The sequence below is a fragment of the Nanorana parkeri genome, unplaced genomic scaffold (assembly GCF_000935625.1).
Source record: "Nanorana parkeri isolate BGI_ZX_2015 unplaced genomic scaffold, ASM93562v1 scaffold70, whole genome shotgun sequence".
Taxonomy (NCBI): domain Eukaryota; kingdom Metazoa; phylum Chordata; class Amphibia; order Anura; family Dicroglossidae; genus Nanorana; species Nanorana parkeri.
In genome coordinates this window covers 1,454,254-1,476,309 of record NW_017306338.1, presented here as the reverse complement: position 1 = coordinate 1,476,309, position 22,056 = coordinate 1,454,254, and the positions used below count along the sequence as shown (strand labels likewise).

The 22,056-nt window shown below is 41.3% G+C and overlaps 1 protein-coding gene across 1 annotated transcript in view; it reads right to left on the bottom strand.

Annotated features, from left to right (window-relative positions):
* Positions 1-22,056, bottom strand: part of COL8A2 (collagen type VIII alpha 2 chain) — a 123,086-nt gene that overhangs the window by 15,091 nt on the left and 85,939 nt on the right. The window contains exon 3 of the mRNA XM_018576564.1: positions 5,379-5,553. Within this exon, the coding sequence (XP_018432066.1) occupies positions 5,379-5,541 (163 nt within the window). The 5' untranslated portion in view covers positions 5,542-5,553. The remainder of the gene's footprint in view (positions 1-5,378; positions 5,554-22,056) is intronic.

Here is a 22,056-nt window from a genome sequence, read left to right as displayed (position 1 = left end):
TGTCACAGTACAAATAAAAATGTACATTTTCTTCCGTGTGTCTTCTTCCGTTACGTCAGATGCACCAAGATGGCAGCGCCCATACAACGAATTACTGTATGCCCGAATATAAAGTAATTTATATATTCGGGTATATAGTATTTCGGATTCGGATGAACTGCCGAATTGACAAAAAATCGTTGATTTAGCAGTTCATCCGAATCTAAATGTACATCTCAACAATCAACAATTATTCTTCAGTGACAGAACTCATACAATGCAGTGCATTCTTTTTGCACCTTTCCCCCTTCCTATATTGCCTCATATGCTTCCAATTGTGTCAGTCTGAGGAGAACTATGCCATTAACCTTGAGCTTTCTTAACACTCTGGAGCACTGCCCTGCTGAGATAAAAGCTCTGCTGTTGATCATATAAAATGGCTGCCTAAATTCGCCTTCGGCACTTATTTTTCCTCCGTGGCAGTACTGACTAGGAGGAAGTTACATATAGGCGCAGAGTGGGCTCTGTGTGCCTATATGTAACTTGCTCCCAGTCAGTGCTGCCACAGAGGAAGAATGAGTGTTGGCGGAGACTTCTTAGGAGCGTACCTTGTGCTCCTCCTTAATGAGACCGGCTGTAGAAGGCCGGTTGCGGTTGTCTTAACATTTATATCAATGTGGCCGGCCGGTCTCATTAAGGGGGCGCACAGACTCAGAGTGCACTCCTAAGAAGTAAAACACGACAAAATTGATTTTTTAAAAAGAAACAACAGGATGGGGGAAAAATGAAGAAATAATGGCTCTTTTCACATGATTGGATAATTGAATTTATTGTGTGAACATTCTTAAATCCTTTAGTAAAACAGCCACACTGTGGATTATCTGAAGATTCTACAGCGATTCAGCTGCTCCTAGTTAGAATACAAAGGGGGTTATTCACTATTGAGTCGATGGATGCAGCCGTAGCTTCGGCTGATCCTTCGGCTTTCTTTGGCCGCCAGAGCCCTTTGGTTCAGTTGAACTGAAGGGCTGCTGTATAGGCTATTCACAAAAGCCCGCACAGCAGCCGAAGGCGGCCGAGCGGCTCAGCCGAGCCGAAATGACAGCTGAAGCTGGGTGAACGGCCTGCCGAAGGCCGAGCCAGCCATGATGTCGCAGCCATCTTCACCCAGTTGTTATTGTATAATGACAGATCAGCGTCCTCAGGTCATTTGGGGACGCTGATCTGTCATTACAACTGGGCAGAGCCAGTCATGAGATCACGTCTGGCTCCGCCCAGTTGTTATTCATTGGTCGGGACCTGCTAGAAAACTCTAGCAGGTGCCGGCCAATAGGAAACAGTTTGGCGGAGCTAGCTGTCACTGCTAGCACCATCCATTTGTTTTTCTTGTGCCGGCATCTTTGCTGGCGTTTTAAAAAAAAAATTAATTTTTTTACATTTTCTTTAAACTATTTAAATTTCTTTTTAATTTTCATACATTTTAAAAAAATTTTCAACTTTTTCTTTCTTTTTTTAAATTTAAATTTATTTCACATATTTTCTTTTGTCCGCTCTGCGATATTTGGCTATTCACTCACTGCCGTTCGGCCCCTATAAGAATAGGGGCGAACGGCAGCGAGTGAGCTTCTGGAGCTTCGGCTCAGCCGATCCAGATGTTGGATCAGCAGAGTCGAACTCCTTCTGCACTTGAGCTGAGCCAAACATGCAGAGCATGTTCAGCTGACCGAATGCAGCCGATGTACAGCTGATTTTAGCCGATGTACAGCTGAAATCAGTCGTACAAGCTAGAAGTGAATAGTCGAGCAGCGTTCGGCTCACTTCACTTCGGCTGGGTTATTAACTCGGCAGCCTTCGACAGCTCTGTGAATGATCCCCTAAATGTTCTTTGTACTGAACACCATACATAGGATTTTGTTTTCAAAACGTGTGATATCCTAATACAAATTAAAGTTTGAGCTATCGGTTTGATTCATTTGTGCTTTTTTCTTATATACTGATCCATTTGGAGGTGATATATCTAGAGAGAATTAGCACTTGTATTCTGTAACCATTTGTGGCTGGGAGAAGAGATCTGTATACCCACTGATTATGAGGATAATTCGTCAATATATCTGCACATATTCTGGGATTTGCACACATTCAAATTTTGCAAAAAAAGACCCTCTCGTCGATGGCTGACTTTAAAGTTGGATTAGTGTATCAAAACTAAACCTAATGCATACTTCTACCTTTGTATATATATGTTATTTGATATCCTGTTGTTAATATGTTATGTGACTACATACTACTATGGTTCCTTTTGAAACCTTACCTGGTGAACCTCTGTTCACTTTTTTGATGTTATCTGTAATCCTGTTTTCTACAATAAAAATCTTTGTACAACAAAACTAAACCTAATGCAACGAAAAGTTTTTTTCGCCATCAGCGCATGCAAACATCTGGACGCCCTGCAGATGGCACCAGACTAATGTTTTGAACTGCATGCATGCAATATCATGATGTCAAGAAGTCATCAAAGTGTTTTAAAGATTTTGGTGTGTATTTTCTCATAGAAAAAAGTCAGGTTCAAAACTGCACCGGAAGATGGTTGTTGATTAATGAGCATTTGAATTTGAGTGGTTGTTGATTCTGACACCCTTGTATACTTGTATCTAGAAGTGGTACTCATTAGGATTAACCTATTGACAAAGGACTATGCACTATTTGTAATTAATTGACAGAAGCAAGTTTAAATAAAGGTAAAATTAGGCTTATAGTAAACAGCAAATCAAATAAAAACAGAGCAACCAATCAGAAATCATTTTTATATTTCTGATTTATGTAAACTTATGAACTGTTGTTATAAGTTACTGCACCTTAAACTTTAGCACTGCTTCTACTGGGGTCTATAAGCCCGTCACAGAGAAAGATTGCTACTTTTATCTAATTCTCCCCATACTATGGATAAAGGTATTTATCAAGGTACCTTGCGCGGGTGTCCCCACACCGCATGCAGGTACCCACGCAGGAGGACCATATGCGTGACCACACAAGACAAGGCGAATGAGTTTATGTATAGGTTTTAATATGCCAACCAAAATAATATAAACAGAAACAAGTAAGAGTAACCAACTACATCTAAACCAAACCACATGCAAAAAGTAACAGGCAAGTAAACCCAGGGAGCAAAGCAAAACGCCAGGGGAACTAAGGGACAAAAGGTCAGGGTACAAGGAGGTAACAGGACTCGGGACTCAGGAACATAAGCAGGTGACGGCTCCGGACAACAAGCAGGGAACAGGGCTCCGGACAACAAGCAGGGAACAGGGCTCCGGACAACAAGCAGGGAACAGGGCTCAGAATTCATAGGAAATGGCAACAGGATACTGTGGCAGTACCCTGACTGCAGGGAGGGATTAAATACCCTCCCAGGTAGTGATTAATCACTAACAGCTGGGAGGTGGCCACAGGTGAGGACTGAACATGCAGGTTCCAGCATCACCCAGTGGTGGTCTGGTACCTGACATCTCCTGTCTGCCTGGAAACACCTGTAGGTGAGCGCAGGAACTGCAGGACCTGGTTCCTGCGCCACCTGGAGGTGCTATGCTCCCTGACAGTATTACCCAGATGAATTCAGGTACCTCAACCTAAAAAGATATTTCTGAATAAAAAAAAATTACATACATTACCTATGAGCAATACCCTACTAATTGTGATACCTCAGTACTGTAAACCAATTCACATTATGGTATACTCACTGTTTACATCAAGGGCCTCAAAGTACCAGACCACAGATTGGTTACTTTTGGCCTGCAGGCCCGGCCACCAATAGGGGAGTAGAGCCGGCCCTTCTGTACCAGGCCCAGTGACAGAAAAGGGGCTCTTATCTTTTTTAGCAGCCAGGGGCTTGGCTAGGGTTGCCACCCATCTGGGATTCACCCAGACAGTCCGGGTTTTGAGTCCTGTACATGCTTGAAACCCTAACACAAGATGTCACAAAGTCAGTCGGACAGGGGCAACCATGGGGTCCTGGTGTTCCCACTTGAGTACATGGAGGAGGCACGGGACACGGAGGGAAGCTGGAACTCAGGGAACAAGGAGGTGTCTGAAACACAGGGTGCAGATAAGTCTTGAAGGGCACAAGGGTTCTGCTTTGGCCAGATGTGTTGCTTGCTATCTCTCCTCACTCTCTCTCCCGTGGTTGTCTCTCCTCACTCTCTCTCCTGGCTGTCTTTCCACACTCTTTCCCCTAGCTGTCTCTCCTTGCTCTCTCCTGGCTGCCTCTCCTCGCTCTCTCTTGGCTGCCTCTCCTAACTCTCTCTTTGCTGTCTCTCCTCTCTTTCTTTCTTTCTCCTAGCTATCTCTCCTCGCTCATCCTTCTGGGTGTCTCTCCTCGCTCTCTCTCATGGCTGTCTCTCCACACTCTTTCCCCTAGTTGTCTCTCCTCGCTCTCTCCTGGCTGCCTCTCCTCTCTCTCTCTCTCCTTGCTGTCTCTCTATGCTTTCTCTCCTGGATGTCTCCCCTTGCCCTTCTTTCTGGCTGTCTCTCCTCACTCTCTTTCTCCTGGCTGTCTCTCCTTGCTATCTCCCCTGGCTGTCTCTCTTTGCTCCCTCTCTTGGCTGTCTCTCCCCGCTTATTCTCGTGGCTGTCTCTCCTCGCTGTCTTTCCTTGCTCCCTCCTCTGGCTGTCTCTCCTTGCTCTTTCTCCTGACTGTCTCTCCTTACTTTCTCCCCTGGCTGTCTCTCCTCACTCTCTCTCCTCTCTCTCACTACTGCCTGTCTCTCCATACTCTCTCTCCTGGCTGTCTCTCCTCGCTTTCTTCACTGGCTGTCTCTCCCTGCTCTCTCCTGACTGTCTATCCTCACTCTCTCCCCTGGCTGTCTCTCCTCACTCTCTCTCCCCTCTTTCTCTCTCCTGGCTGTCTCTCCCCACTATAACTCCTGGATGTCACTCCTTGCTTTTTCCCATGGCTGTCTCTCCTTGCTCTCTCCCCTGGCTGTCTCTCCTTGCTCTCTCCCCTGACTGTCTCTCCTCGCTCTCTCCCCTGGCTGTTTCTGCTTGCTCTCCCCCCTGGCTGTCTCTCCTCTCTCTATTTCCTGCCTATCTCTCTCCTCACTCTCTCTCTCCTGCCTGTCACTCCTCATGCTGCCCCAATGGAAGAAGAAAATGTGGCCAGTGGCCCCCAGGTCATTTCAGTTTGAGATCCCGGTTTACACTGTGTATTTTATAAACATATATATATATGTATATATATATATATATATATATATATATAATCAGTAAGACATGACAAAAAATGTTGTACTCAAAAGTTCTTTGTTTTTTTGGAAGAAATTATTAGCGAGCAAGAGACCAATCTTAGCATTCTTACTATATTCTTACTAAGATTCGCATCTGTGCTGACACTGAGTACATCTTACCTAAATATTGTCCTTTACCCTCTCTGAAGGGTGGACCCAAAGGTCCTTTAATCATTGGATTCATGTATTTCATTTGAGGGTATGCTCCTCCAGCTGGTCCACCTCCGGACACTGATCCCACAGCAGCCACCAAAAGGAATAAAGTGCTACGTCCCAGGGACATCTTGATTTAGATCTGTAAAGGGAGATGGAATAAAACATTGATATTAGTTCCTGCTTCAATGATGCTTCCAGCTTAAGACACCTAAAACCTTCCTAGTATCTTCTACACCCAATTTAGACAGAAGGCACATAAAGAGACCCTATCACTTTTCCAATTAGGGCAGATTGAAAGGCTCTTCTAGTCCGTCTCTTCTCCTCCCCATCGATGCTCCTTCTACCAACCACCAATCCAAGGGGGCACTTTTCAAATGACCACCAATGCTATAGAAAACGACAGTGTTCATGGTCTAACATTTTTTTAATCATCATTCCTGAAAATATTTTTACATTTTTCATTTATGTTGTTTTTAGCTACTGCTGGGAATTGTGTGTGAGTGAAAAAAAAAGATATTTATTTGTGTTGCGCATGTTCAGAAGGATGAACATAGCATTACACTTTCAGCGCTCCCTCGCTTTTGAAAGCAAACGTGAGGAGGGGAGGAGCTGTAGGGTCTAGTGCAAAATCAGCACTGAAGAGCATCATCCTGAGTATGATTGCGTGTGCATTGGAAGAAGCGTCTGATGTGTTGCCTCATCATAAATAAATAATTGGATGAGATAGATACGGAGGGCAGACAATGCTGTGGCTAGATAGAATTCAGTGGCGGCCAGATAGCGTAGTTGGTCCTAAGTTGGAAATTATTATGAAAATGGGCATAATAAAAAAGTGTCATCATTTTTATGAACTAAGTACTGGGTGATTTTAATATTTGGCTGGAGTTCTGCTTCACAATCTTTTTCCTGAACTCCTTTAAGGGACACAGGAATATAGTAATTTTTGGACATTTGAGACGTCCAAAAGTCATCCAACTATGGAGTGGGCAACAGCCACTCAGAGATTAAAGGGATGTGAATATCTTACTAGGTCATCCAAAGGAATCAAAGCCTGAACAAGGCTTCATGAAGAAGGGGGAAGCAAATATGGAAAGTGCTACTAATGGAAAAAGGCACAAAGAACTAATCTGGTGTTCAAGAGCAAGTCAGGTAGCAACACTAGGGGGAGACTACTATCCAAAAGTATGATGGATCTCAACAAGAGTGTGGAGGATGACCTTTCAACCAAAACAAAAATGGCAAAGGTTTAAGCATAGGATATGCTTGAACTCTTCCCTTGACCTCAGGGAAAGGAAGGTTGGACAAGCAAGGTATGTCCCAACCAAAGACCAACCAGTCAACAACTAGAGGTTGAAGCAGAATACCCAGAACCCTTGTCTTCAGGAAAAGGGGAATTTATAATATAACCACCTTCTCAGTGTTAATGTTCTTCTAAGAAAGTAAAACTTAATTCAGCATTCCTCAAGATCTCAGTGCTTCATCTAAAACACAGAACCAACAGGTTATGGGCCCAGGGACTAAACAGAACACTGCAAGTCAACAAGAGCCACATCCAAGCTACTGAAAGATAGCAAGCAGTTCAGATATGAAGTTTGCAATTGCAAAGCTCAACAATACCAACTAGCAGCTATGGAAGTTCAAGCTTGAAATGCTACCAAGCAAAGATGACTTGTGGCAAGTACTGAGTACAGGCAGACCCACTAATGGACCCATGGAGGAATGGGACAGGAAGAACAGGCAAGCAAAAGCACTTATAAGTCTGCTGGTGGAAGAAGACCAGCTCATCCACATCAGAAAAGAGAATACAGCTAAAGGCATGTGGACTGCATTACAAAAACTGTATTAACGTTCAAACCTAAATAGTAAACTATATCTGCTACCCAAGCAGTAAAGGATGAGGCAAGAAAAAGGCCAGGAAATGCGTGAACATGTGAATGCCATGCTGGAAATTGTAGGAGAACTACATGCAATTGGAGAGGAAATTAAAGATAACCACGTGGAGGCATTACTGCTACCCAGCCTTCCACAGTCATACATGCTCTAATTAATGCTCTAGAAACCAGAACTGAGCAGGAACTAAAACTACAATACGCCAAAGGAAAATTAATCAATGAATATGACAGAAGGAAAGAAAATATGCACAATGAACAAAATGAGAAAGTCCTTAAGGTGCACAAAAGCTCAAAGCAAAGCAAAGAAAGCAGAGCATGTTTTCGCTGTAAAAAGACTGGTCACTTGTTTCATCTGGAAAGCCAAGCAGCGAAAGTGAGAAACAGCTACAAAAGAAAGAGCTAAGGTAGCCACAAAGGAAACTGAAGGCACATCATGGAGCGCCACCTTTAAAGTGACTCAGAACAGTATACCGCACGCATGGTGTATTTACTCAGGCGCAACAAGCCGCATGACTAGTGATGAGATCAACAGAAATTGATTTCAGTGCAAAGGGCAAAGTCTTCCTAGCAAACAGGAAAAATATGACTGCAGAAGGTAACGGTCAAGGATTCTTGAACTGCATCACACTGTCAGGGGACAAGCAGAGTATCCTCGTGCAAAATATACTGTATGTTCCAGACCTAGTAGGAAGCCTTCTATCAGTGAAAACACTTGCTAATAACAGTCTCACAGTTCAATTCCGAGCTGATGAATGTACAACCCAAAACAATAAACAAATCCTTGCAAAAGGAAAATTGGATGAACACCTGTACAGACTCATCACTGCAGATGAACAAGTCAAGACAGCCACTCATAATTCACACAACAAATGCATCCATCTATGGCACAGACGACTAGGTCACTGAAACCCAGAAGCCATAAAAGAGATAAAGAGAGGCTTATCAGAAGATATAACCGTAATACCCTGTCGAATGCTCATGACATGCAAATGCTGTATGGAAGCAAAGGCCACAGGTACCCCACTTCGCAGGCCACCCAAAGAAAGACCACCTACCCCATGGAGCTCATACATAGTGACGTGTGCAGACCAATGAAAACTCCCACATCAGGCGGGAACAGATATCTACTGACTTTCATTGATGATTATTCCAGGTACACAACAACTTATCTGATGAAGCATCAAAAAAACTTCAAGCATTTGTAGCCATGTCCTGCAACAAATTCCAATGGAAACCAGAAATTATATGCACCAACAATGGAGGGGAATACATCAGTAAGGAAGTGGAATCATATCTGAAGAAACAGGGTATAGTACCCCAGACCACCTTACTATACACTCCTGAACAAAATGGTGTAGCAGAATGGAAAAATCACACTCTTATAGAAATGGCCAGATGCATGCTGTTAGATGCCAACCTACCTAAGACATAATGGGGAGAACCAGTCATTACTGCAATATACCTACAGAACAGACTACCATCAAAAGCCATTGAAAGCACCCCATTTGATATGTGGCATGGATCCAAACCTAGCCTAGGGCACATTAGAGTGTTTGGATGTAAAGCTTAAGCTTATATTCCAAATGAGAAGCGATCCAAGTTGGAGAAAACAGCCCTTGAAGGTATTCTGATGGGCTATAGTGAACAAAGTAATATAGATATATAGATATAGAATCCTCCACCCAAAGAATGACAAAGTGACAATAAGTTGAAGCGGTTTTTTTAATTGGAACCCATCACCAGAAACAATGATCCTGGGAAGTTGTGAAGTGAATTCGCCCAGTGAACCAGCAAAGGAAGCTGAGCAAATTGAAGCTGCACAGGAGTCAGAACAAGAGGTGGAACTCACAATGGATAAGTCAAGTTCTATGTTAAATTCTGCTGAACAACCTAAAATTAGAAGGTTCACTCGGGGAACAGAGGGAATACCACTCTGCAAGCTGTCATATACTGCTAAGACACAAAGCATACTCGAACCAACATTGTGGGAAGACATAGAAAGATTACCAAACCCCAAAGCCAATCAATGGAGACAGACAGCAGAAGAAGAAATAAAATCACTCCAAGAATATAAAACCTGGACACTCACACAGCTTCTCCACGATCACAGAACTATAGGAAGCAAATTGACTTTTAAGGTGAAGCTCGATGCAGAAGGAAATATCCACAAATACAAGGCCATATTAGTTCTCAAGGGATACTCCCAGAAATTTGGAGAAGACTACGATAATTCATAATACAATACTTAAAAGGAACAGTGAGTGTTCAGAGGATTGGTCACACCAGAAGCTGTGCCACAGTCCTGCACATGGAGAGTGCCCTATGGCTAACTAACACAGTTTCCCTGGGTGATATGTGTGTGTGTGTGTGGGGGGTGTACAGGGACAATGATGGCATACTTGGAATTGTAGTTCCTTAGCTGATATATCTGTTTGGGGGTGGGGGGTACAGTTCCAGTGGATGTTTATATAATATGGGGGGGGGGCGGAAAAAAAATGTCTGCCCCGGGCGCCCATAACTCTGGTTACGCCACTGTAACACAGTACACTAAGATCTGGAAAGTACCAGAATATAGAGCTTAGTGCTGGAAGGTCACATTGCAGGCTAGCCACTTTGGTCAAATGGGGCCTGGGTACAGCCTCCAAAGTTATTGCTAAGGATACACCAATTCAGATAGCTGCTGTATAGTGCCCAAGCAGCATATCAGATGCCTTGATTGGAGAGAAAAAAACATCCATGGAATACTGAGCAGGTTGATAATAGAGAAAACTATAAAAAAAATATAGTTACAGTTTTCCACAGGAGAGCTGTTCAGTCTCCTAGGGCACTAGCCAAAAAAAAAAAGGCATGACGTTGGAGGCGAAGTTACAAGGGGGCTGGCTTAATGTTTCCTTGTTTGCCAGTGTCCAAACCTCCTGAAGGTGGCAGTATAACCCAAGTATCCAAGAATTACTATATTCTTGAGTATTTAATGGATGGTAAAGAATTATTCATTTATTTACATAGGCATATTTAGGGCCCAGCGATGGCATGGGCAGATACAAAACTTGTTGCTATGGTTTCCTCCTGAACTGCAACACTTTGTTATTGTGTGTTCATACAATGTGATGAGTGACACTGCAAAAAAAAATACTTTTCCCCCATAGCTCGATTTTCAATAGCCAATGGACTTAGGTGGTCCACCACATCTGCCCTATGGTTTTAAGGGGTCCGTTGACAATAAAACCTTGTGGTTCTCTGTTCTAAAGTTACTTTTGTTTGATATTTACATTTATGATTGCTGAAATCCATGAGTTCTTTGAAAACTGAACTTGACTAACATTACGCAAGTCAATACTTAGGTGTCTAGTTACTCAACCCCCACAATCATTGAAATGACCCATTCAAGAAGACGTCATGGCTTTAATGCATTTAGTAATAAATATAATAAAATGTCTTTCTTTTAGAAGTTATAAAACTTTCAAACTAAGACCACTAAATCCTTCTTGCTTAAGTGTGAGTAAAAAAACAGTGAACTAAGCTATGGATGTAGTTAAAATGGCTTTGCAGTATAGCCGGGCAGAGGTGCAAAAATGTATGTGTGTTTTTAACTTTTTAAAAGCACACGTAGTGATTGAAATATTACATTTGGTAAAAGTCTGTGTAATGTGTTGGGATCTAAGGTTGGCAACTGTTTAAATACCAGCAATAGGAGGAGTCACAAAATGAATCCACTTTTACAAATAGCGCGTGAAAAAATAAGATCAAAAGATGTTATATTGTGAAATAACCTAACCATATATCAGAGATTAACCACTTTACTAATGTCATGTGGAAATAAAGGTGGGTAGGTGGACATACATTTCTAAAGCGCATTTTAAAAATGGTGCTCTCTTTACGAATTGTGACACTCTTTTGCCTACGGTGCCTATGATAATGACCGTGCAAATCACCGGAAAAATGTACAGGGTGACTCTGTGCCATGCAAATACTGTGATAGACAAGCACTATTATACAATGTAAACACTACCTGTGTTAGGAAACCGGGTCTGCGAAGGAACACAAAGTGAATTTATATCCTTTGTGGCTACTAAGGAATATATTTAAATTAAAGTTTTTGTGTCTAGAGTTCAGCTTTAAGTTTTATGTTACAGGTTAACTCCAACTAAATGCCACAGCCATTACAAAGGAAAATAATGGGTTTGTGCTTCCCTGGGGTTTTCTCCATCATACTTTGGCTTTGTGGGTATGGGGAGAGGACAAAAAGTACTGTAAACAAATCTTAGCACAGAATGCCTGAGTGATAATGGGAAACTGTGTGTTTTGACCCATTAGTGCCTGGCTAACACTAAGACATAATTATTGGGCTAAAGCTTGACATTCACTGCTCTATTTTTCTGTTCAACCCAACAACTGAAGGAAAAAAAATAGAGCAGATTCCTCCATCAACACTACGAGCACGGTGATCGAGGAATCCCTGCTGATTCGTTTGTATTCTGACAGCGGCTGGCAGCCACTGTCAGAATACCCGAACAGAGCCGGCCGCTCATTGGCTACCGGCTCTGTTTGTACTAAGATTTTCCGACCAGCTCCTTTAATCAGCTGATCAAGGGATGCCGACCGAAAGGGTGCAGACAGCGGCACCCACTGTGCAAATCTTTGGGTTCTTAAAGAACCGGACTAAATTTGCATACTGTATGGCCACCTTAAGATGGAAGTTAACAAAACATATTCTTGGTTTTATCCCTATTTACCAGTTTTAATGTACAGAAGTATATTTAATAATTTTTGAAACATAAACACAATATCCAATATAAAACAGCACCCCATTGAGGAGATCTCTTGCCTTTTAGTTCACTAAACACTGGTGTAATTTCAGGTTTTATTTACAGCATCTCCTGCTACTGAAATTTGCTGTTGCGGTATAATCATTCTTTTTAAGCATTTTATATTTAAATAATACAGATTTTAGGCAAACTAATGGCTATACATTGCTAAAAAATTTTTAATCCTTCTGCTGCTTGGTTCCCAACACACAGAGGTAGACTTGTAAGTTACCAGTAGACTCAAATGCATACTTAAGGGCCTATTCACAAAGCAGTGGTATGGCTAAAACAAATTATAACATTTATAAAGGACAGTGATGTGCTTCATAAATGTGCTTAGCACTTTGCTGACTTTGAGACTCCCAAACTGAAGTTTTAGTCATGGTTTGCATATATCACAACTACCATAGTTTTATTTAGAGTGATTTACCTCTTGAATCGTTGACAGAATGGCGATTTTATAAAAAACTGTTTTACAGAAAATCTGTCAGTATTGCATACAGGAATACATTTTTTATCTTTTATATATTAAAAAATATCAATATAAAAGATATTCTTTTCTATCACTAATTCATACTGAAGAGTCACTAACGCTGCATTGGCTTTCACACATAAGAGATGCAGTATACTGTATATCTTTAGTCAACAGGCTGTAGTTGGCATGAACATGACAAAGTAAATCTGAGCTTCAAGTCAAGAGTTAAGCACACAGTTGGAAGATATACCTTGGAATTGTTTACCTTGCAACCGAACTTGTAATTCTGTTCAACCAGTGTTAAAAACCAGGCACTGCATCAGACAACAAGTACTTCCAGATACTCTATCTTCACTGTAGCTGCACAACTGACTGGACAATGAACAGACAGCATCTCATTGATGGTCACCCCCCCTGCTCAATCTCTTCCTGTTAGCACATGTGTATGCAATAGAGCCTGATTGGTTCCTGCTGCTGCCATCTCCTTACTCCCTTGCAGATCTTATGGTAAGGGCTATAGCTTCTTGACACATAGGGGGTTATTGACTATTGAGCCGAAGGATACAGCCGTAGCTTCGGCTGATTCTTCGGCTTCTTCCAATGAAGCACGCTCAGCTGACCAATAAGTACTTGCCATTTCAGGAAATTAAAAATACAAAGCGCAGGGCTGCGCTACACGGCACGGCAAGGTACAGATTTTGCACCATCACCTGCGGAGGGGAAGGGGCGTTCACCTAAAGGTAAGTATAGCAAGGGGGTTGGGCAGATTAAAGGGGGTAATTCCTTTTTCCCAAATTCACTTGAGAAAGTGGAATGACCCTTTAAAGAGACCATGTCACTTTGCCCAATAGTAGCAAAGTAACAGAAAGCCCACCGACCCCCAGCATGTGACCACCCCCAGGTGAGAGTGCTCCTGAGTGGCCAATTTCCATGTTCAAACACTGTCACGTGAAAGGGGCAGCGATATCATCGACCCAGGTAAGTACTGATACGATACAACACCAGAGCGTACCCAAAGTGAACTCCTGAGGGGGGTATAATGGATTATTGAGTATACCTTGCTTGGGGAGTGGGTTAAATGGAAGTCATTGTCACTCTGCCCTGAATAGGCAAGTGACGGCCTCTCTTTACTTACTTTTAGCAAACATTAAGATACACTCGTAACAGGAAATGTATTTTAAAAGATTGCATGGAAAGCTATGTCACTGGCCCGTCAACAGTCTCAGCTCCAGGAGACAATAGTTTCAAGTAAGTTTGCTTTGTGCCTCTGTTCCCTAACAAAGTATGAACACTTTCCAGATTCTAACTAAAATATTTATGTTCTAACTGTAAGAGTTCCACACATCTGCCAAGCCTCTGGCATTATAGAAAACCACCAGTGCTGAAGAAAAGGCAAGAAACAGACCAGGTCACACAACAACCTTAACCCGCTGAAGCAAAAGAGAAAGGATGGGCATAGACTGGCAGACTGGCGACCCTGGCAGTCAAACTGTTAACAACTCATTTAGATCATTTGGTTTTATGTGCAATACAGTCTATAGTAAGAGAACATAAACAGAAACCTCATTTTCTTTCATGCCAAAGGCCCCCAGCGGTAAAATGACTTTACATCAATATTTCTCTGAAATTGGAGCCCGACTGAGAATTTGACGGGAAGAAAGGAAGAAAAGAAAGGAGGGAGTGTGGTGGGGAGAATGAGAAAAATCTGAAAAAGAAAAATATTTTTCTACTGTCTAAGAGAGTCTGGGTCTTTAAATGTTAGCAACTTGTTTAATAAGCAAATGACAGCTGACAAGACAATTCAAGTTAAACATTTGTCAAACATGATCACATGCATAAATATACACATATGTACATGAGGAGGGGGGTTACTCAGTGGTTTGGGGGAGTTATGCAAAGGCTTTATTTTTAACAATCCAATTAACCCTTTTCCTGCCAGTTGAATGCACTGATATCTGGAACACTATACAATTTTTTAAATATTATCATACAGGGTGGCATTATGTACATTTAACATGCCATGTTTTGAGAAAACTTTAGAATTATGATGTCTCCAAGCAGTCCGAACTAAATTACATGTTAGGGTTGCTTGTAAGGTGAATACTTCAGGAGCAAAATATTGAGACCTGCAAAAGAACAGTATTAATACTTAACTGCCCCACTAACCATGCCTTGTATCTTCACTCTCTTGTAGAGCCAAGTAGAATCTTAAGCATGCAACACACTTTCAGGGGCAGTGGATTCCTGTTTTTCCCACTTCAGGGATACAGTAGTGATCTAAAGGCCGGCCAGTGGAACCGCAGCGCACGGTTGTAAACACAATGGCCATAGCTGTACTAGAGAAAAAAGATCTGAGACATGAGGGGGCGAGATGGTTAAGTATTAATAATCTTCTTTATATTTTTTATTTTGGCAATAGAGTTTTGCAAAGTGACTTTGTCTCTTTATGGCTTACCCCCTGTCAAGCTGCAAATACTGAAATACTTTATGCTTCCAGGTACGTGGGAGCAAGTGGCCACCTCCCAGGATTCGGTGTTTGGACTTGAGTAGCCAGTTGCCAGTCCTGAACACTGTCACATGATGGAGGGATGACATAATCAACTCTCTGTGAGCTCCAGCACCATCTGACACAGAGTTTACACAGGGTTATGCCTGTAGACTAAGAGTGGAGCACGAGAAAGATAAGTATAAGTAGATCGAGGATCTGGGATTTAAAAAGACTCTGTCACCTTACTCTAAATAGGGAAAGAGTCATTCCACCCAAACTCTTTTGGTATTGAATAAATGCTGACATCAATTGTTAATAGCTTTCTATTACTCTCAAGGATGCCAGCAGATTTATGCATATTGTCCTCCACCGTCAGCTATGTTAGGCAGGTCATTTTTTTATGTACATCTAGAAAGTCTTAGAAAAGGTTCAGTGGTTTGCCATGTTATTTTGCAGACAATATCAACGGCATGATATGCATTTAAAAAAAAGCTTGACTTTTTTGAGTAGACTCATATCATTTATATGCAGGTCCAAATTGTTGGTTATGTGTTCAGATGAAGCACTGAGATCTTGAGGAATGCTGAATTAAGTTTTACTTGCTTAGAAGAACATTACACGTATGTATACAGCATTGAGAACAGAAAGGAAAAAAATAAACTTCTTGTGTAACATAGATAAGCATGCATAGAGGCTAACATTGCACTACACTGCCCTCTACAGCTCAAAAGACAAATTACATAGTATATCAGTGTATGCTGTTGTATTTCCAATACAAATATGTTTAACTGATATTAAAGTCAAAAGTTTTTTGAGCTATTTCAAATGCCGATCACTTATTACTGATTCTGCTCCTTAATGTTTAAAAGTTTTAGTTTCATACAGAATCAGCTGGTCCCCTAAGCATTGGCCACGATATCCTATTTAGTGTGTCTTCTTTCCCTTGCAGAATCCTATGGAGCCGCCCTTGTGTGCTACTAAGCTGTGTTTGTCTCCACTAACACACAGGTCCATCAAGGCAAGACATTCCCTTGCTTCCAGCTTCCTTCTCCCTCCCTTCTCCATCCTCTCAGCTATTAGATGGACAGCTGCTGGACACTGCTCTGTTCCAGTGGCGTCACAAGGGGGTTGCGGCCCGCACCCGGGTGACACCGTTGGAGGGGTGACACCAAAATGACTGACAGTCATTTTGGTGTCAACCCCCTCTGAAAAGTATCAGGAGAGAGGAGGGGACCCGGCGGCATACCTTATCCGGCCGTGTGACTGTCCCCTCCTCTCTCAGAAGATCGTCGCGCGTGCGCGATGACGTCTCGGCGGGTTGACACCCAGCATCGGGACGCCCCTGCTCTGTTCCTTGTGATCTTGTGCTCAACAGGAAGTTCAGAGAAGCTGAGCTGATAGAGTTGTAGCTGCTTGTAAACATGATAACTATGCTTGGGTAAAAAAGTAAAGAACTAAGTTGCAGGGCAATGTATATGTATTTGATCGGGAATGATTATTGAAAAAACTTTGAGCATTTATTACTATTTTAATATCAAAAGTTAAACATGTTAAATATTTAAAAAGTTAAACAGCAGGTCCAGAAATACTATTCTGCACCCCTGCAACTGGGTTTCTTTAGTTATATTTAGCTGTGTGATCCTCTTTTGAACAAGAAGCCTGCTCTGGTGTATGTTGTCAGGCACTTGATGGAGCAGGGTCACTTATACTAGGCCTGTGTGTGTCTTTTTTAATGGGGTTTGATGAGATTCCATGGTTATTTTGCCAAGGAAAAAACGGGTACAGTAAAATGTACCCAAGTACCCTACAATCATTGTGGGTATTCAGGCAGCAAAAAATGTACAGTGTAAAGGAAATTGTACAGTACTGAAGGTAATTGGATGCATCTATTACTACTACAATTATGTAAAGTGAACCCTACTTTAAAGTAAACATCCTGCTTAACAGCAGATTCCATAAGATCCCCGCCACTACCTTTATTAGTCACAAAAGCCTTTTATGTTGTCTGATTTTGTTTCAAAATCTTTCTGCCTTTCCCTAGCTTAAATGTTATCTTCAGGTAAACAATCTACCCTTGCAATGGGGCTTCCCATTGATATTGTAAAGAAGACTTTTACATACCTGACCACCGCTTTCCCTGCAGTCAGCACACAACTCTCTCCCCAAGGGTATTTTTGGCACACAAATCTCTCCCCATGAGTATTGTTGGCACACAACTCTCTCTCCATGAGTATCGTGAACAGGACTTTTATTTACCTGATTCTTGCTTTCCTGGCAGTCAGCACACAACTCTCTGCCCTCCACTCTGACTCATGGACTGTCCCTCAGCATCCTCATGTATAATGCAGAGTTATGCAGCAGTGATAGGTCAGGGTTCTGAACATGATACTCAATGTGTGGTGTACAACAAATTGCAACAGACCTCTGGAGATAAGTTTCTAAACAAATATATATTTTTATAGGTACAGATGGCACTTGAACATTACCTCTGGGACACATGCAATCCACATCCAATTAGATTTATCCACAAAAAATAAAGAGAAATCATCCATTCCCGACTTCTCTTGTAGCTGGTTGCAGTGTCTGCAGTTGGATCTATAGATTGCTTGGTGAGAGACATGTTGGGCAATTGGGCTCAGAGTTTACATGAGTATAGTTATACTTTAATGTTTATGAGTTAAAATCTTTATTTTATGTCAATGTAGCTCTAGTAAATATATATATATATATTTGTATACCCTTTATTTTAGTATGTCAATTTCCTAGGGTCATTTTTGAAAACCCCAAAGCATTTTGACATTTCCTATTTGTATTCTAAAGTGTTAGGAGACAGCAGAAGAGAAAAATCATATATCCATTGACTGGTTTGACACTGGTATGGATAAAATCATTATTGCAAATACGGTTCACGTGCTTGCCAAATTTCTGCAACAGCCCCATAAGGAGTGTCTGACTAGGATTCTGTTTTGATCTTGAAACTTGATATTGCTCTGTTCTGCAGGTGCATTCTTTACCTAATTCATTTTTGTGTGCCAAGCCTTAAGTGCATTATAGGCCCTTCCTGTTATGAAACGCCATTCCACAGTCTTTCTCTAAGTTTCCTTCCTCCCCAGCTGCTCTGCTGGCACTGCAAAGCTCCCAAATGTTCTTCTTATAAGGTTGCAACACAGAATTTGTTTCTGGGTGTTCAGAATTTTCTCTTTCAGTTAAAAATGTAGAGGGTGACTTCCAATTTTTTTTTGCAGCAAGCAAAGACTGGTCAGGTATGGTGCTAAAGGTAAGTATTGTATGTAAACTTCCTCTTTACCTCTGATCTATCATTTCCTAGGTCATTTAGTAATATGCAGCATACTTCTCTGTCTCCACCAGAGCTATAGCTTTCCCATAAGCTTGTCTGCCCAATACCTAGTGGAAAGGGCACAAGGCACACAGCTCTGATCCTGAGAGATCACCAAGCCTCATTCACTGGTTTACCTTAATACAATGGTTCTCAAAGATTTTTGGTCCTTAGACCAGTTTAAACTGAATTACTGAAGTGGTGGACCACCTACTGTCTATATCCACATCTTTCTGCCTAAAAATAAGAAAAATAATCACCTAAAGAAAGATTCTCTTCTGCGGTGCATTTCCTCAACACCCTGTTGCCACCTTCTCATGATCTCTTACTTACATCCATGCAGTATTGTAAGGCTATATTTGTGTTTTGCTCTGTACTGCATATTATTTGTGTTTTGACCCCTGGGTTTCCCTAAGTGAACTAAAATGAGTAAAGCTGAACTGAGCTCTTAGTTTATAAGGTCATTGCTTGAATTATTTTTTACACACAATTATTTTAGGTCTGGAGATGTGCACTGCTTGTAGCTTCATAGGACTTTAAAAGACAGCTACTTACTGGAGAACCTTGCTTGCTGAACAATATTCGAAGAATCTCGATGACTTTCTAAATGTTGTGTATGCCGTCTCCTTATTGAATACTGACAATATATAGAGAACATATTCCTTTGTTGGGTGGATGGTTAATGCACTTTACGTGTTTTTTTAAATGAGCTTTATACAACCTCTGCTTAACTTTATACTGAATGTTATTTCTGGGGTTATACACTCTTTGGCCATAGTTCTGGCTCCATGAGCAGTGAGAAAATGTATCAGGTTTGCATTATTTACAATTTTTTGTACAGAAATTGTGGCTTGGGTGGCTGTGTGTCTCCCTAAAACTACGAGCCTCAAATAACTGCCCAGAAAGCTGATAGTATGATCTAACAAAGCAAACTTGAAGGGTCGATTCTCATCCACACATATAAAAATACATCCTTATTCTATATAAAACTGTAAAAATGCCTTTACATTGTCTTTAATGTGTAATGCAAAGTATAATGTTCCAAAATAAAAATGAATAGAATAATAGAATACATTTTATCTGCTTATGCATTATAAAAGTGCACAACCTGTACATTTAAAGGCATTTACCATAAAGGTATAACTAAAAATGGGGAAGTGTTGAAAACCTTTTATTTACAGCTGTCTATGTCCCCATTGGGAAGATTCACACTCTCTATCCCAGTGATCCATAATTTGATAACACCAGTTAAATCTTCCAGTGGGGACATAAAGGATGAAATGAAGAAAAAAAGGTTATTACAAATATATTTACATATTTACACAGGTTACACAAATATATTAGCGGTAAATCAATTAGATAGCATAACAGGCAGAAGTCTCCATCAAAGGTGTAATCCCTAAGTGGTGTGTCTGAACCACCATCTAAATGGTCATATCCACCTGACCTAACTATGCAGGTGTGGACTTGAGAACCATACGTAATATGCAGAAAAAAAAGGCTCTTTATTTTGTAAGACTTTTTTTATGCCCCATTGCAAACGTCAAGGGCTGTAAATAAGCTCCCCAAATTCAAGTAGGTTGGCAGGTAATAGTATATGCAGAATGCTTATGTATTTCTTTTTGATAGTACCCAGAGTAGAGCCTTCTTAAAACAGAAGTTTTTTGCAGGTCTCCTAAATTTAGAATCGTGGGCAGAGCCATGCAGCCTATTCCTTTATGCCCCTGTGGCCAAATGTACATCCAAGAACCGCTGTTTGATAGTACAGATACAGCCTGATATTTTAGAGTAATTTATTCAAAACTGCATACAGCTCTTTCAGACTAGTTAACCAACATCAGTGCAGTCTATGGAAACATGGCTTTCATGGGGTAGGCCAATGGACCAACCCAATGGTACAACCAGACAGGTTATAGTGAAGTAGGCTAAAAGGAACCAAGAGTTCAAATGTGAGGGGCTTCCCTTTAGCCCACCTTACCATGACCTGTCTGGTTGTACTGATGTTTGGTAGTAAAGAGGCAGTATATAACTGCTTAAAAGTGGTTATACAAGTTATGCATGCAAACAAATAAACTTTTCATAGCTGCAAGCTGTTGTGGTAGCTCAAATACTTTCAGTATGTTTTACTTTGACCACTCTCTTACAGTATTCTGATATATGTGTCTAATCTGTAAAACGTAATATCCCATACATCCCAGTGAAACTATATCCTCTCATCTTTCTGCCTCATTTTCACCACAACAACCACATATTCTACCGTGAGGAGAATATATCTTTTCAACACATTAATCTATAAGAATAAGGGTGTATTACAGGCTGACCTGAGCAGTATAGGAAGTGGAAAACAGATTTGTAGATTGAATTCAGGAAATGTCCAGTATATTTGGAGAAAGGAACATATGATTATAGATGAGATACAGTATGTGCTCAGACAGAGAGGAAAGGTAAGACAGGAAAAGAGAAAGCATTGTAAACCTAGGAGGATCCCCTTTTCTACAAGCTATCATACTATCATCCAAAAACCATCTAGAGAGACATTTCACATTTTTTAGGGTCAAAAATAACCTTAAGTTACATACAATTCACCCTGGCAGGTTGATGATGCCCTCCACCAGCCAGGCAAGGTGATGTGTGATAGTGGCACTAACCTGCTGGCCTCCCTTCAGCAGGGAAACATCACATGCACCTTGCCTGGTACACATCTTCAACCTGGTGGTGCAGCAGTTCCTGGTTAAGTACTCTGGTTTCCAGTAGGTCTTTTGTCAGACCGGAAGAGTTTATGGCCACTTTAGGTGGTCTTAGCCTGGCAGTAGAGGATGCCTCAGTGCTGCCGCTGGTGGCAGTAGTGTGCCAGGTGGCATCATCTCCATCCAACAGTTGAACTATAGCACTGGCTTGAGTGGGAGAGAGAGCTCAGCGCAGGAGCATGTGTTCAAAATGATAATAGTAAAAACTCCTGTTTGCTGTCTGTGCCCCAATTAGGAAAATACCCTTTAATTCCTGTCCAGCAGGAAACAACAGAAAGTATGTGGAAATCTCTCCAAGATAAGAAAAATCCCGTCTGAGGCAATTATCCCCAGAACAAGTATACCCTTAGGAAGATTTCCTGTTGACAGGTGACTACTCAAAGTTGGTGACAATGGCCACCAGGACACATGAAGAGGGAGAATCTACTCAGCAGGTACTCAAACAAAAATATAAAAACCTTACAGAAGTTTCAAAGTTCTCCTATGCTGTCCAAAACTAAAATAAACGTTTTGGGTTTAGATATACTTTAACACCCAACGGTATCCGTTCTTAGGGACAGTCCTGATTTAGGAATACAGATATGATAGAAAGATTTGACCTAATAATGGGCTTGCTACTATGCATCAAGGTTAGATTGGGATCAAATTTCAAACCCCTACTGCCTACAGTGAGGAAGATTCAGCAATATTCACACATAAATTGTATGCATTCAGCAGTTATCAAGGAAACGGTGCTTTCTGGAAACTGTAAGCACATGTCATCATGATAACACAGTCATGACGTTAAGATTTAACCTCCACAACTTCACCTTGTTAGCAGGCTGAAGCGTATCTCTTCCATCACTGTGCATGCAAAGTACATATACAGTATATATGTATATATATATATATATATATA